General features: G+C 36.6%; 1 protein-coding gene across 1 annotated transcript in view; it reads right to left on the minus strand.

The window, feature by feature from the left end:
• Positions 1–404: 404 nt before the first annotated feature.
• The window catches only part of MCCC2 (methylcrotonoyl-CoA carboxylase 2 (beta)), a 33,874-nt gene continuing 19,798 nt past the window's right edge, over positions 405–14,480 (minus strand). Inside the window, exons 9-16 of the mRNA XM_010024852.1 lie at positions 13,623–13,718; positions 12,337–12,409; positions 12,048–12,124; positions 10,692–10,758; positions 10,260–10,416; positions 9,342–9,456; positions 8,012–8,097; positions 405–631 (exon numbers count right to left, since the gene is read on the minus strand). Coding sequence (XP_010023154.1) covers positions 514–631; positions 8,012–8,097; positions 9,342–9,456; positions 10,260–10,416; positions 10,692–10,758; positions 12,048–12,124; positions 12,337–12,409; positions 13,623–13,718 — 789 coding nt within the window. The 3' untranslated portion in view covers positions 405–513. The remainder of the gene's footprint in view (positions 632–8,011; positions 8,098–9,341; positions 9,457–10,259; positions 10,417–10,691; positions 10,759–12,047; positions 12,125–12,336; positions 12,410–13,622; positions 13,719–14,480) is intronic.

Below are 14,480 nucleotides of genomic sequence, written 5' to 3' on the forward strand. Positions count from 1 at the left end.
CTTCCAGCGTCTGAAGGGGGCCTATAAGGATATTGAGGAGTCCAAGCCAATCTACGATTCTATGCTGGGCTTTCTGTATTCTGCACTGAAAATCCCCATTCTGAAGAATTATTTTCACTTCTGCATTTGTGACACAGCTGCACATAAAAAGAGACATACGAAGAAGAAGAAATAAAGGAGCTGATAAGCACCAAATGTGTAGCTTATTTTGCAGATTTATTTATATAAGAGATAGCATCAGTGGTTTCTTGTCAAACATTAAACATAATGCTACAAGTTGCAGCTTATTCATGCAGCGCAGTTATACAAGCACTGTGACCGATCTCAAATTACTATCAAAACACTGAAGCACTGTGTGATGATTACTCAGTGTCAATAAGTAATTAAAATATTTTCACTAAAACCAGCATTGTATAAATCTTTATTTTCAAATCACGCCAACATTGTGGTTCGTTTGCCCTCCAGTCCCAATTAGAATATGCATAGGTAATTCTGATGAGCGTACATTGAAGTTCACATCCTGAAAACCCCAAATTCTGTCTTCTTCGTAGGTGCATTTAATGCTGCACTGAGGCTAAGGCCCAAAACTAGTCTTGTGTCAGCTGGATCAATAATCCCATCATCCCATAATCTAGAAATAAACAAATAAATCAAGCAATAATTATTAAAGGATATTAACATACACAGCACGTAGGTTTTCAAGCACATGAAGCTGGAAATGGCTATACTAAATAGAGTGGACTAAAGAACTAAATTATACTTGAAGCCATGGAGTTAATTAACCTTAACCATCAATGCAATGGACTGGTATGTGTTACTCTGTGGAATTTGTCTTCCAGAAAAAATTCTGGACAAAAGAAAAACATCATGTCTACATATTTTAAATGAGATTATTCATACTTCCTTTTAGTATGAAGTCATCACCTTAAAGAGACCCTCTTTGGTTTTTAATATTTGCATGGAAAATGACCTTTTATCAATTACTTATCTTCTTCTAGTAAGAATGCTAGTATTTTAAGGACTATATTACGTCATTTTTTACATTACTCAACTTAGTTCAGCTGGCAGATGAGGGTGATACACATTTATTCTTTCATCATTAAAAGACCAGACTATATTCTAAGTATTTCCACTACTTGTGGTATTTGCTTTTTCTGAAGTCCACTTCTAAACAACTACCCTCCTTAACCCAGTCCTGAAAGCAATTAAATTATGAACCGGTAATTACCAAACTCCCAAGTCCCCAAAATCAAACACACTTGTATACAGTCTCTTTGATATTATCTAAAAATTCAAGTACTTGTGGCATCAGTTCTCAGTGACAGCTCTAAACTACCCAAAATAAAATCCATGTCAGAACTCCCAGCAGGCCACAAAACTGTAAATATTGTATAACTACTACCTCCTGAGCACAACACTTAAACAAGATACCACACTGCTCACTGCAGCCCAGTCTCACTGAAATAAGCATGCATTGTAATTACGGTCTGCAAAACATGCACAGTATCTTTGGTTAAGGCAGCGATGCTCCTCTTCTACCCCATTTGCATTCTTTTTTGAACTTACTTCAGTGTTGGCTAATGTTTGTCTGTGGAAAATTTAAAAATACAAGAAAGGGTCATGAATAAGGAGCTAAGGCTGACTCCACCAAGAGAAAGCACAGCCATTCTTTCTCACTGAAGTTTCCAGCTGCGAATTTCCAGCTGCAAATTGACTACTGTTTGAAGATTAACTGAAAAAATCCATTAGACAGGAAATTACGTATTTTGCATTCTCCTCTCAATACTAAATGTGCCAATCTCATCCCCAGAAGGACTTCAAGCTGTACATAAATACACTGCTCTTACAATAAATGCAAGGCAGCAGCAGACAGTCCATCTTTGCTTTGTTTCACCATTTGCTGTGAAAGTTATTATTAATCAAATCAGATAAAAATGTTAAAGAGACTGACAATGTATGCTTTTTATTTTACAACAAATACATGTATCTATCCTAAGATGCACAACATAGAATTGCAATAAAAGACACCTGCAACAAGATGAGGCATGACTAGGAGCCTGTTCTCCAACTAGCAGAGAGTAAAGCTTACCCAACTGAGAAAGCACATTCTAGTATATCTAATCATAGTGTAGCTCCCAGGGTAGAGAAGACTTGTTACCCTAAATAGAGCACAAGAGCAAAGCTCAAGTACAAAAGAAGAAAGGGATTTGGAAGACTTCACCGTTAACTGGTCAAAACTATGCTTTATGACGGAAGAAATTTTATACCACAATAGCTGTGACAATAACTGACCTGACAGGTCCCATCCAGCATAGAAAGAAAAAAGTCTGGTTAAAAAAAAAAACCCAAACAACTTCTTTCAAGGGAAATGAAATGTTATAAACCCAAATTACAAATATAAGGAAAATAGCTCTGTCTGATCTGTTCTCATTTTAGGATTCTCAGTTATTTCCTTTCTAGTGGGCTAGTAAGCTGTGCACTGGAATATTCTAACAGCCACACTAGTGTCTGCACAGAAGTTGTACTATCAGCAAATTTTGTTGCAGAAGATACACAAGAATTGTCTGTATCATATTCTGGGTAAGCGCATTGTATAAGATCTTGCAGTCTGGTTCCCATGAATAACTATTCCTAATGATAGATAGCTTTAAATTGTAAGTAATAACTCCTTAAAATATTTTGGTATATTTCAACAGTACTCCACTGAAAAGAGACTTCGAGTAAGTGCTTCTTACCGTACAGCAAAACCAGTTAGACGCTCTTGTTCAAAATAACCAAAGGGCCGTGTATAAATTGATTTTACTAAGACTTAAGAGCTGTTTAAATTCTCATATTTTCCCCAAGATAGTGGTTATGCCTATTCATATAATTTAGCATGACATAGTAGCCAAGATAAGAGTATTTCTACTATACTTTCAACATCATCATGTTCAATACATGGGTTTTTTTCTCCTTCTTCTTCTATTTTAATCTTGATTTAGTTTTGAGGAATATCCTCAACATAAGAAGGACATGGTGCTGTTGGAGCAAGTCCAGAGGAGGGCCACAAGTATGGTAAGGGAGCTGGAGCACCTCTTATACAAAGACAGGCTGAGAAAGTTGGGGCTGTTCAGCCTGGAGAAGAGAAGCTGTGTGAGACCTCATAGCAGCCTTCCAGTATCTGAAGGGGGCCTATAAGGATGCTGGGGAGGGACTCTTCATCAGGGACTTTAGCAATAGGACAAGGGGGAATGAGTTTAAACTAGAACAGGAGAAGTTTAGGCTAGATAAAAGAAAGAAGTTCTTTACTGTGAGGGTGGTGAGGCACTGGAATAGGTTGACCAAAGAAGTCGTGAATGCTCCATCCCTGGCAGTGTTCAAGGCCAGCTTGGACAGAGCCTTGGGCAATATGGTCTAGTGTGAGGTGTCCCTGCCCATGGCAGGGGGTTGGCACTGGATCTTAAGGTCATTTCCTACCCAAACTGTTCTGTGATTCTATGATTCTATGAATATTGTCAGATTAATCTGCCAAAGGGACGGAGAGGATCCCTGTCAATAGTGAAAAGCAAAGTAGTCTGGTAAGGTCAAACCAACTACAATTCCTTTGTTTTCTTAGGACTGAAAAAAACAACTCAAGAAAAATCTCAAGTATAATAATTTCTATTTTTAAGCAAATTGGGTTTTTTTGACTATTACAGGTTTGTCTGGTTTGCATATCAACTTTTTTATTGAATACCTGTAATTAACTTTTTTATTTATGAAACACATTAAAACTGCATGAAGGAACAGACATTGTGTTAATAAGCCTGCTAAGGGCCTGGGGATGGCAGGGATGAATTGAATAAAAAAGATACACCAACTTAATGCAGTACCTTCCAACCTGCAGCTTCGTAGTGACTACCACTGTAATAAACACTTCCAAACATGAAGCACATTTTAATGGCAGAGTTGTTTTTGCAACAACACAATTAACTTGTATTGACAACCACAAAGATTTCATGTTGCACAAAAGTCAAGCTGCTTTCATATGGTCACCCCTGGCTTCTGCTTCTCTTTGTTTAAAGGAAACTACATTCTCTCCTGGGATGTAACATTAATCATTAAACTATCTATTAAAACCCATTGCTAGAACAAGAGTCACAACTACACTCATAAAATATGTGCAACTGAGACACTGCGAGTAAAAGAAATAAAGTTCCCAGAAGTGAAATGCTCATGTAACTTGTTAAGATGCAAACTTAACATTGCACTGAAATCCTTTTAGAAACCTGTAAGCAGATTAATGTAACTCATTAAAAAGGGTGCTGCCTAAGGTCTCCCGTTAATTAAGACTGCTCACTGTGAAAGGTTCTAATCAAATAATTGATTGAAGTTTGATTAGAAAACACAACTGCAGGGAACACGATTGACATCCTGTACATATAACAAGTTATAACTTATAAGCAAAATCTTAGAAGCAGAGTAAACAGGGAAATTTGCTTGTATTTTAAAGATCACTAGGGCATTTTGCCTCCCTCTCATTACTATCGCCAAAATTTTGATGAAAAGCCTAATGAAGACAACTGGAAGAGTCACATCATTCTCAGTGGATGTGAAGGTGAGGCAGATTAGTCCCTTATCTTTGGAGTGAGGACAGTATGAGGGAGCCTCCAAATCAGCTGCATCCGAGCGGCAATACAAACAGCAGTCCTTCTGCCCAACTATCATTCACCCTCTCAGTAACGCAAAGCTCTTTGTTGGAGTGTTCTTGTTGGAGGGATCCAATTAGCTCTGACAAAACCAAGGCTATCCAGATTCAGTTTCAATACAGCACCTGGACATTTGGTCAACGGTCAACTGTTTCCTTTTACCATGCGTGGAGCCAGACAGGAAACATCCTTTAGAGGAAAGTGGACAGGTTACTTCGTCTCCCTGACCTACGGCAAATACTTGCCAATACGCAGCTGATGTTGGCTGACAAACGGTTTGGCTCCAAGGTGCCAGGTGGCTAAATCCCTCCTTCATGTACATTTCTTGCTGCAAAGGCAAATCCTACTTCATTTCATTGTCCCTGCTTGGGCAGCCTACTCCACAGTAATGAAAACTTTTGAGCCATCAGTCTGAGCTCTTGCTTAGGAATTAGCAATAAATGAAGGAACAAGCCACACACGTCATAATATTGGCAGAAAGGCATGAAATCAGGGCAGAAAACATAACAATATCTAATCATATACCTAATTATCTCTAGTAGATAGCAGAGAGCAATTAAGCTCCTAGACAATGCAGACTGCACCTACACGGATTGAAGAGACAAAAAACAGCCTGGAGTGCCTTGACCTGAGCCAGCTTTGTCACAAGCACTCTTCAGTGAAAAGGGGCATTTCTCTTTCCATGCTTTTAGCCAGATGAACTTCAACAGCTCTGGCATTTGACTTCATGTCTCAGTTGGGCTTATTAGCTTGAGAACAGCATCACATGAACCCAACCATATGCAACCCAGACCCACGCTAGTTCTCAGCTAGCTCACATCTGTGCACATTAAGTTTCCTTTCCAAGCTACAGGCACAGTAAGAAGTACATAATTACCCCGCTTTTTTAAATGAAGGACAGGTTGTCTAGTATTAATTAGCATTTCCTAACCCATAAGCTAGGCAACCTTCGGCTATTTCCTGAGATGCCATCTAGACTTGCAACCTATATTCACAAAATGGCCAGATATTGTGGAAACATAAACTGGCAGAAATCGCTCAGCAGAGACTACAAAGCTGGTGTTAAATACTCAAGTTTCTTGTCTAAAAATCACTGGACATTATTAAAAATATAGAATATGACTTTTATTTTATTTGAACCTTAATCTTACATGTAAAACTTCTTTTCTGCAGATTAGTAACTTACTGTAGTAAATACTGACAATGGTCTGTTGGTTTCAGGGAGATGCCAAGTTTTTATATCACTGATGTTCTGAATAAATTGTATGATAAATATATCCAATTATTTTCATTTATGAGTACAAAGAGACTATGACTGTGTTTCCAGTGAACATATTAAAAAAAGCAAATGTAAAAAAAGAAATAAATCAAACCATTCAGATTATCTCATCTTCTCCTCCATGCTAGGGATTAATTTCAAAAACAGAAAGTTTGACTTATTTTTCAAATGTTATTATATCAGTGGAAAATTCTTCTCCTTAAAATCCAGTCACAAAAGATGACAATATGTATTTTCACTTTTCCTGCTTGCCTCAGGGCACAAGGCTTTGTGACACAGGTACTAGGCTTTATTTTTAAGGGCTAATAAGAGATAGCACGTAAGTTTTTAACAGCTGAAACCATCTTTCAGTTTGGGGAAACCCCTATGAAATTTAAATCAATTAAAAAGATTTAAAATAAAAATAAAAAAGTCTAAACCAGTGTTCTACCAGAAACTCCATGTCAATAAAAATTCACAATTTCACAAAAGTTTCCTTACTTATCACATGTAAAAACCCCAATACTTAGTAACTTAGTAGCAGTGGGGGTTGTACACATGCATAAAACCTCAAGAAGTCGAGAGTATCTGCGACTCTCAACACTACCACACAGGCAGAAGCAGAGACCAAACACTGATGAGACTAAAACCTGCCCTAAATCCATGACCACATGCTACACAACAGCACCACTGAAATCTGCCTAGATGAAACCATAAACCCTGTGCTACATACGCTACTCAGATAGGGCAAAGTAGCAAGAGCTTCCATTTGATGAAGACACTAACGTGACTAAACATTAAAATGAATACAGATCCCCCAGGTACAATTAATTAGTTAATTACACTAGTCCAAAAGAAACCAGCTTAAAAGCTACCAATAATTCTATATCTTTCTTTAGATCATGATAAACAATTCATAAAGGAGCTCACTGATGCTATGCTGCTGCTGTATCAAATTTGTCATACACAAGATTAAGCAGGTTACCAGGTTACACAAAAAGGTGCCTAAACTCCCTTCTCTTATTGGCATTTTTATGATGCTGGCAGTGTATCTTGCACCCATCTGGTCACGTCATTCCTGCCCATGATGCCCACATCAAAATTTATCAAATCCCAACCACTCTGTACTTAGTTTGTTTCCAGGCTTTCCCGCCTGCAGGTAAAAAAACCATAAGTGACTTTAATTCAGCTACACAAAACCAGACAGACTGACAGTTGTATAAGAGTAATATTCTTTCTGCAAAATGAGAAGCCACAGAGGCACAGTAAAGCCACATTATTACATGCTACCCTCTAACATCAGCAGCAGCTCAGAGCCTGTGCAGAATTGGCTTTTGGATACCATGAGCAGAGAAGATCAGTACAGACAGGATGAAACTAACGTAGAGTACCAGTCAGAGGCCCAGAAAGCCTTCAAGCCAGTTTCCAGAGGATGCCAGGATGCCATGTTGCTTCATTAACCTCACTAGTTCCTGGGTTTTTACTAATATTCCATTAACCTGAGCACAAAATGCTGCAAACGACTTCCCAACAAACATAAATATGCTGCACGTGTTCAGCTAACGCCCTATCCAAATTGCTATCATGCAGTAAAGTCACCTACAAAGATCATGACCTGAGATCTGCAAATGGTTTCAGGTCTTCCTGGAACTTCTGCTTAACCACTGGCCTCTTCTACTTACAGAATCCCACTAAAATGAATTCTTCCTAACGCACATGCAGCCACTTATTACACTGTTCAATGGGCTTTTGAATGGCGACCAGATACTACTTTAGGAAGAATGATACAATTTATCCAGGATAAAGTATTTAGAATATAAACTCCATGCTACCATATCACTACTTACAGAACCAGCAGAATAATTCCAAGTGCATGCCTTCTTTTGAAACAGTACAGAAAGAGAGACTACAGAGTCTAAGACAGACCAAACATTAATCTGAAGCTTGTTCTGCTGTACTCCTGTAAATCAAACACAATCTTTGTTCCAGATTGCTCTCTTCTTCTGTTCTTCAACACCAAGATTTAGATGTCATTGTTATGTCATGTGATTACAATTAAGATTTGGAAAAGTCATTTATATGTTACCTTGCACTGGAATAATAAGGGTTTCCTTCCTCCTCAAACCTCCTAATGATTGGCTCCTTCAGAGCTGCTTCTTCTGCCTCAGATAACTAAAAACCAGGCAAATAAACAAACACAGATATTCTTTAATATTTTCTTCCACAATGACAGCAGAACTTTGTATGCAGCATCAAACTCCAAGAAACTGCCCAAATCGTCTCCCCCAAGTTTATCCCCCTTTTTACACAATGTTATCAGTGTTGTGTATTTGACAACGAAATTAAAACAGCACTTTTCAAAACGTGTTGGTAGGAAAAGGAGTGCAAAAATATACTTATACAAGAATAATAGGGGATTAGCATCTGAAAAATTCCCGAAAAAATTACTGCATTCAATAAACCCTGTTCTGAGTTGCCTTTGTCAAGATCTTTGAATAAAACAAAGTTTACGATATTCTAACACTGGGTTTCTCTATGATCCAGAGTGGTCCCCACTGTACTTCAGAGAATTTTCAAGTTTCTAAAACTACTGACATTCACAACAATTATTTTTCTCAAACATCTTTCTTTCTGTGTTTCATTCTGTCCATCTTAGGGATTCATGAAATTAGGACAGAGAGAGATGAAGATGAATATATTCTATCTATGGAAAGCTCAAGTAATATGTAGAAAAAAAGATGCTGAGATAACAAGTAAATACCACTTCCTTATTCTGAATAGGTAAAATACAAGCAAGTTTAAGACATCACAATAAAATCACCTATGGGATCAAGGCAACAGCATAAACATAAACTATGTAATTTAAAAAACACAGCAGAAAAAAGTGTACAGAGAAACTAGAAAAGATTATTAAACAAAATACAGTAATTTTCAGTTAATATGTTGAAATGAGTCAAAACCTTTCCCAACCCTCTACAGGCTTCTCCTGCTGTAAGTTTCATGATTGTCAGTCACTGAATAATTTCAAGTTGTGCTTTCTGTAAAACTGCCTAATTCAAAAGTAAATGGAAAGACACTTCACTCTCACATACTCCTCTGCATTCACCCAAACCAGGGAGGATCCCTGGCTGCTCATCAGAGCTAGTAATCTGGTGCACGAAGTATGAAAGTTGATGATATGACAAATATTCCTCTTTTTAAGCAAAGACAAGATACATAAAGAATGATCTTCATATTTACGAGATGTAAACAATAACATTTCACAAATGTTTCACGTTTGTTCATGCACTAGGTAGCATTGGGAGAATGATAGTTCATTGGCATCTCATTCCGTCACATCCTTTCCTAGCTCACGAAGTGAGCAACTCCAGTGAAAGAGTAAATGACATTACTGCAAATGAAAAAGAAAGATGTACCTGTTTTCCCTCCCTTGCTTTTTGGTCCTTAGCTATTGTAGCTAGAACAGTTGCAGCTTGTTCCCCTCCCATCACTGATATGCGAGCATTTGGCCACACATACAGAAATCTTGGACTGAAAAAATACATATTAAATACCAAAATAAGACATCGTCTTATTTTACAGTAGAGAAATAATTCTCACTCAGCCAAGAATTCATTTTTATGCATGACAATCGTACAGTGTATTGGCTTTTAAACAATGCAAATAAACATACTTCAATCCTTGCAGCCTTAGGGTTCAAAATATGTAAGTTCTGGTTATTTCCTATATCCAAGCACCTTAAAAATTTCTTTCTTCCTTGAGACTCCTCATCTAACACTACCACCACCCCAGTACCATTCCAGAATTTTTCTCTTTAAAAGTATCAGCAATGACTTCAATAGTAACATGGACCTTGAAAAATTAAAAGAATATTTATGCGAGTCTTGTCCAAAGGGTCAAAAAAAAAAAAAAACAAAAAAGATAAAAAATCCTTACAGATTCTGCAAACATGCCTCATAAAAACAGGCCCACTGAAGTGAATAAGGATTTTTTACACAAGTGGGTACTTTTCACATGAATACAGAATAAAGGACCAGGCCAAACTACCTAGTGACTGTTCAGGATTATACAATTTTTCCTCCTAGAGAAAATGCGCAAAAAGCATGTAAACACATTTACACGTTAGAAGATCTCCTGCATCATCTAATTCAAGGTTAGTTATGAGCCTATAAATCTCTACAGGTTAGTCAGTTTGTTTGTTACTTATGACCATATTCATGAAAATTGTTTTGCTTTCCATATAGCATGACTTCTGCAAGTACCAGAACGGTACTTCCAGGATATGTTCTCTTAACTTAGTCTTATCTCCTGTCATAATTGGAAGTAACACTTACCTATATGCTCTTCCACACATACCATAGTTTCCAGCTCCATAAGAACCACCAATAATTATTGTTATTTTAGGTACACTGGCACAAGCTACAGCAGTTACCATTTTGGCACCATCTTTTGCTATCCCTTCAGCTTCATATTCTCTGCCAACCATAAAACCTAAAGAATTACAACATGAAAGAAAGGCTTGGTAACTTTATATTAATACAATATACTTACTATATGTCATATTGTGTGCTTTATAGCACACGCAGAAAAAATTAAGAACAAATAGTAATGCAAGGCCTTCAACAGCTGCTGACAGGCTGATTCCAGAACAGGCTGGAGATGCAGATGCAACAAAGCACACAAGATGCTTTATAAAAGTTATAGCCTCAACAGTTAACTGCAAAGCCTACAACACAGTGAAACTTCAAAATACTGAGCTTACTCACCTGTAATATTCTGCAAAAACACAATGGGAATATTTCTCTGGCAACACAACTGGATAAAATGTGTACCCTGTGGAGAGAAAAGAAAGGAAAAAAAACCAAACCAAAAAATCAAAAAAGAGTAAAGTTGGATAAGTGAAGCTATTTCTACAAGTACTCTGAAGATTGTGACAAGTCTCCTTCCACTGAAGTCTACAAGAGTACTGACATCATCAGGTACTGCGTCATACAAAGTCAACTGCAAAACATACATTCACTCTAGAAGAACATGCCAAAAATGTGCGAGTTCAAGGGTGAAGCAGAAATAATATCCTTAAAAAGCATTACTGCTGATACTGAAAAGCTCAACTATTTTGACTCAGCTAATACACCGTTAAACCACAAGCAGCTTCACAGTGTGGCATTTGACACTGAGTTCTGTAGGACTGTGTCATAGAAGTGAAGACAACCAGTGAGAAAAAAACCCCTCAATTTCATGTATGATTTTATTACATCAATAAATCACGTAAAATTACTTTATTTCTCCAAATCTCTCTCGCGGCTTCCTTTTTCCTTTAGATTTTCAATACCGATTTCCTCACCCTTAGTTTGAGGAGCTTGCTAGAACAAAACTACCATATATAATTGCTATTACAAAAAATACAACTGACAGTCATTTCTTGGGGAGGGGAAAAAAAAAAACAAAACCTAAACCAAACAACATAGAACACAGAAAGGTAAGTTCTGCTTTCTGCTATACCCAGAAACTCTTTATCACGACCAACCCCCAAACCCAACCTGTAAAGCACTGTTAACTGTACAATATTCCATCAAAAATGCCCTTTAATTAACAAAACGGGTATTTTAGTTCACAGATTTGGTAACACTGCACGTTTTCAGTCTAAGCCACGAGGTGCTGCAGCAAAGTATAAAAATTAAACCTCTGGTAACCAATGAACTGAGTACTGGAATCCAAGTTTGAAATTCTCCAGTAATAAATAACAGTATTTCACAGTTTACAGGTCAGGAATTATAACTAGTAGGGTAATTTATGCAATCACCATGGACTTCTCTTGTAACGGCTACAAATTTCAGGATTACCATTTCATGTGTGGTGTTGTCACACAAATTCAAATGCTGTTTTTCTAACTATATTTTCCTATTGATCTTTGACCTTTCCTATTGGCTTCATACCAGAAAAATCTACAGAACACCATTTCTAAAATACAGTCAATTATTTTTACAGTCCATTTCATGTTTACATGAAAGACATGGAGCCAGTCCGCTTTCATATTTTACGGAGTTCCTCATTTCAACAGCAAGTTGTACACTGAAGTCTTGTTTTTCAGTGGCAAAGAAGCTAATAATCTGTTTATTTACCTTTTTTGCTGACTCTGAGAAAAGAACTCCATTGTTTCCAATAATTCCTACTGGATAACCAAATATTCTTGCAAATCCTGAAGGAGAAAGATAAATTTGTAAGTTTTCAAATATATTTATTTTACATAGTGTATAAAGAGAACACTTTCTCTTGGTAACAGAAGGTACTACTCTTCTGAAGAAAAGAAAAATGTTATTAAGAATATCAATGGGTGAGCCAAACAGAATGAATCCAACTCTAAAACCAGTGGGAACATATACAGAATTATTATAATATACGTCTAAATACCTGTAATTAAAGTATCCCCATACAAGGCTTTGAATTCATCAAATTTACTTCCGTCTACAATTCTAGCAATGACCTTAAGAAAAAGTAGAAAAATAAAATTAAATTCAAAATCCTTCATAGTTTTTAATTTGTTTGCTAACATATAACTTAAAATAAATGCTTTCCATTTAGAGAACATCAAACAGCCAACCATATGAATAGTCTGTATGGCAGACAAAGCCCATTTACTTTTTAAAGTGTGATTTATCTGCATGTTAATAAAAATTGGAATTTCAAAATTAAAAATATTCTAAGAGAACAATTTAAATCACACAGAAACAAAGTTTCCATATTAGTTAAATTTTAAAGGAAAACTGCTACCTCTGCTTATAATAAACATTCATCATTACACATCTATAAAGAAAAAAAAAATACACAGCCATGAGCCACTTTCTTAGAGAAATGTTTATTTTCAGCTTTTCTTAAATTTATGACATACAAAAATAATGATTATCTGTTCTGAGGTTCCTCTAAGACGCCAAGGAGACATTTCATATAAATACAGATCCACTGATAGCAAGCTATTACAACTGTTGAGAGTGTAGTATAAGACTCAATAAAAGAGTTTACCTTTCTTTACCTTAATGCAAAGCAAATCCTAGTAATTTATGATGAAATATTTTAAGAAAGGTACATACTAATACACTACCTAAAACAATTACTTGGTTGGTAGTGAAAAAGGCTCTGAATATGGAATCTATGCAAAATATGAGAAAAGATATGGTCTCAGATGAAGGCACTCAGGCAAATAATTACACTACACCTACAGTAGTGTCCAGTAGTCTCCATATGTTTTTGGGGGAGCACTAAATTGTTTGTCTTCCTTATACTCCATAAATCTTTAAATAATTGGTCTTTACTTACACAGGATTAACAGAAAAAGAAAGGTATCATATCACTCAGCAAGACTATAGAATGTATTGACAAGGCAAAGTTTCCTATTTTCTGGCAGCTTTTTCAGAATGTTAACAATCTTTCATTCTTGCTCATCCTTCTTAAAAGTGTAACCAAAAAAAGCATTATATTTTCAACATGTCATTGCCATTGCAATGGATTTGCTGGGGAAAAAAAAAACAAAACACAAACAAAGAAACAAACCAACCCACCAAAACCAAAAATGAAAACAAACAAAAAAAAGAAGTACCCCAAATCAGATTTCCGTAGATGACGATACAAAGAATGTTTTCCTGCAAGAAAACTGAGTGCATGCATGTATGGGCATGTGGATCTTGCTTTTATATTCATACCTCTTTCACATCGAAGTTTCTTTTTAGCTGGTCACCAACTATTCCATATATTTCATCAGCAGTAAATAAAGGCTCTTCTGATGGTTCTGTAGTCACCTGTAGCAATTTAACAAAACAATTTACACAACAAAGGAATTGTTAGTCCACATTATGGCTTAAAATAACCCAAACAAGAATTACTTTGCCAACAGCTTTGAGCACAGTCTTCTCCTGACCAACCACATCAAAATGCCTGTTCTGGCTTGTCCTCATTTTGCAAAGAAATCAAGTTTCTTAAACTAAAGCTTGATAAAACTTCCTCACTTACTCTTACCTTTTTTTCTGCTCCTGTGTATACCTCTGTGTGCTCCACTTCTTCTATGTTACCAAAAATTATGCATGTCCTCCCATTTGCTTACTTACCCCTGTGCCCCGTTAGGCAGGTAGTATTCTAAAAAACTGATAAAGATTTTTGCCAGGCAACTGAATACAGTATCTTGCCTTCCGTCAGCTGCTGAGGTTTAATCTTCAACTCACCCTTTCGCCTCTCCTGACAAAGTAAGTTAAGGCAATTTCTCCCCCATAAGCTATCCACCCTCTTTTCTACAAGGAATTTTTAAATCAATAGAATACAATGACATGATTTAGGCCTATCCCATCAGTTTTATACCTTTAATAGTCATAGAAAATGTTATTCAAAAAGATGCTTTAGCAGGTATTTAAGTCCATAGGAATGATCATGTGCGTTTAAAATTAAATCAAGCATCTTGCAAGACTGGGTTAATTTTAAAGCACAATTCTGTGATTCTTAGGCAGTGTTCTAGTTACTTCACTCTTGCATGTAATCCCAGTGATTTTACTGGGAATAATGCAGCAGGA

This window comes from Nestor notabilis, unplaced genomic scaffold (genome assembly GCF_000696875.1).
Source record: "Nestor notabilis isolate BGI_N333 unplaced genomic scaffold, ASM69687v1 scaffold9582, whole genome shotgun sequence".
In the NCBI taxonomy this organism is placed as follows: Eukaryota; Metazoa; Chordata; class Aves; order Psittaciformes; family Psittacidae; genus Nestor; species Nestor notabilis.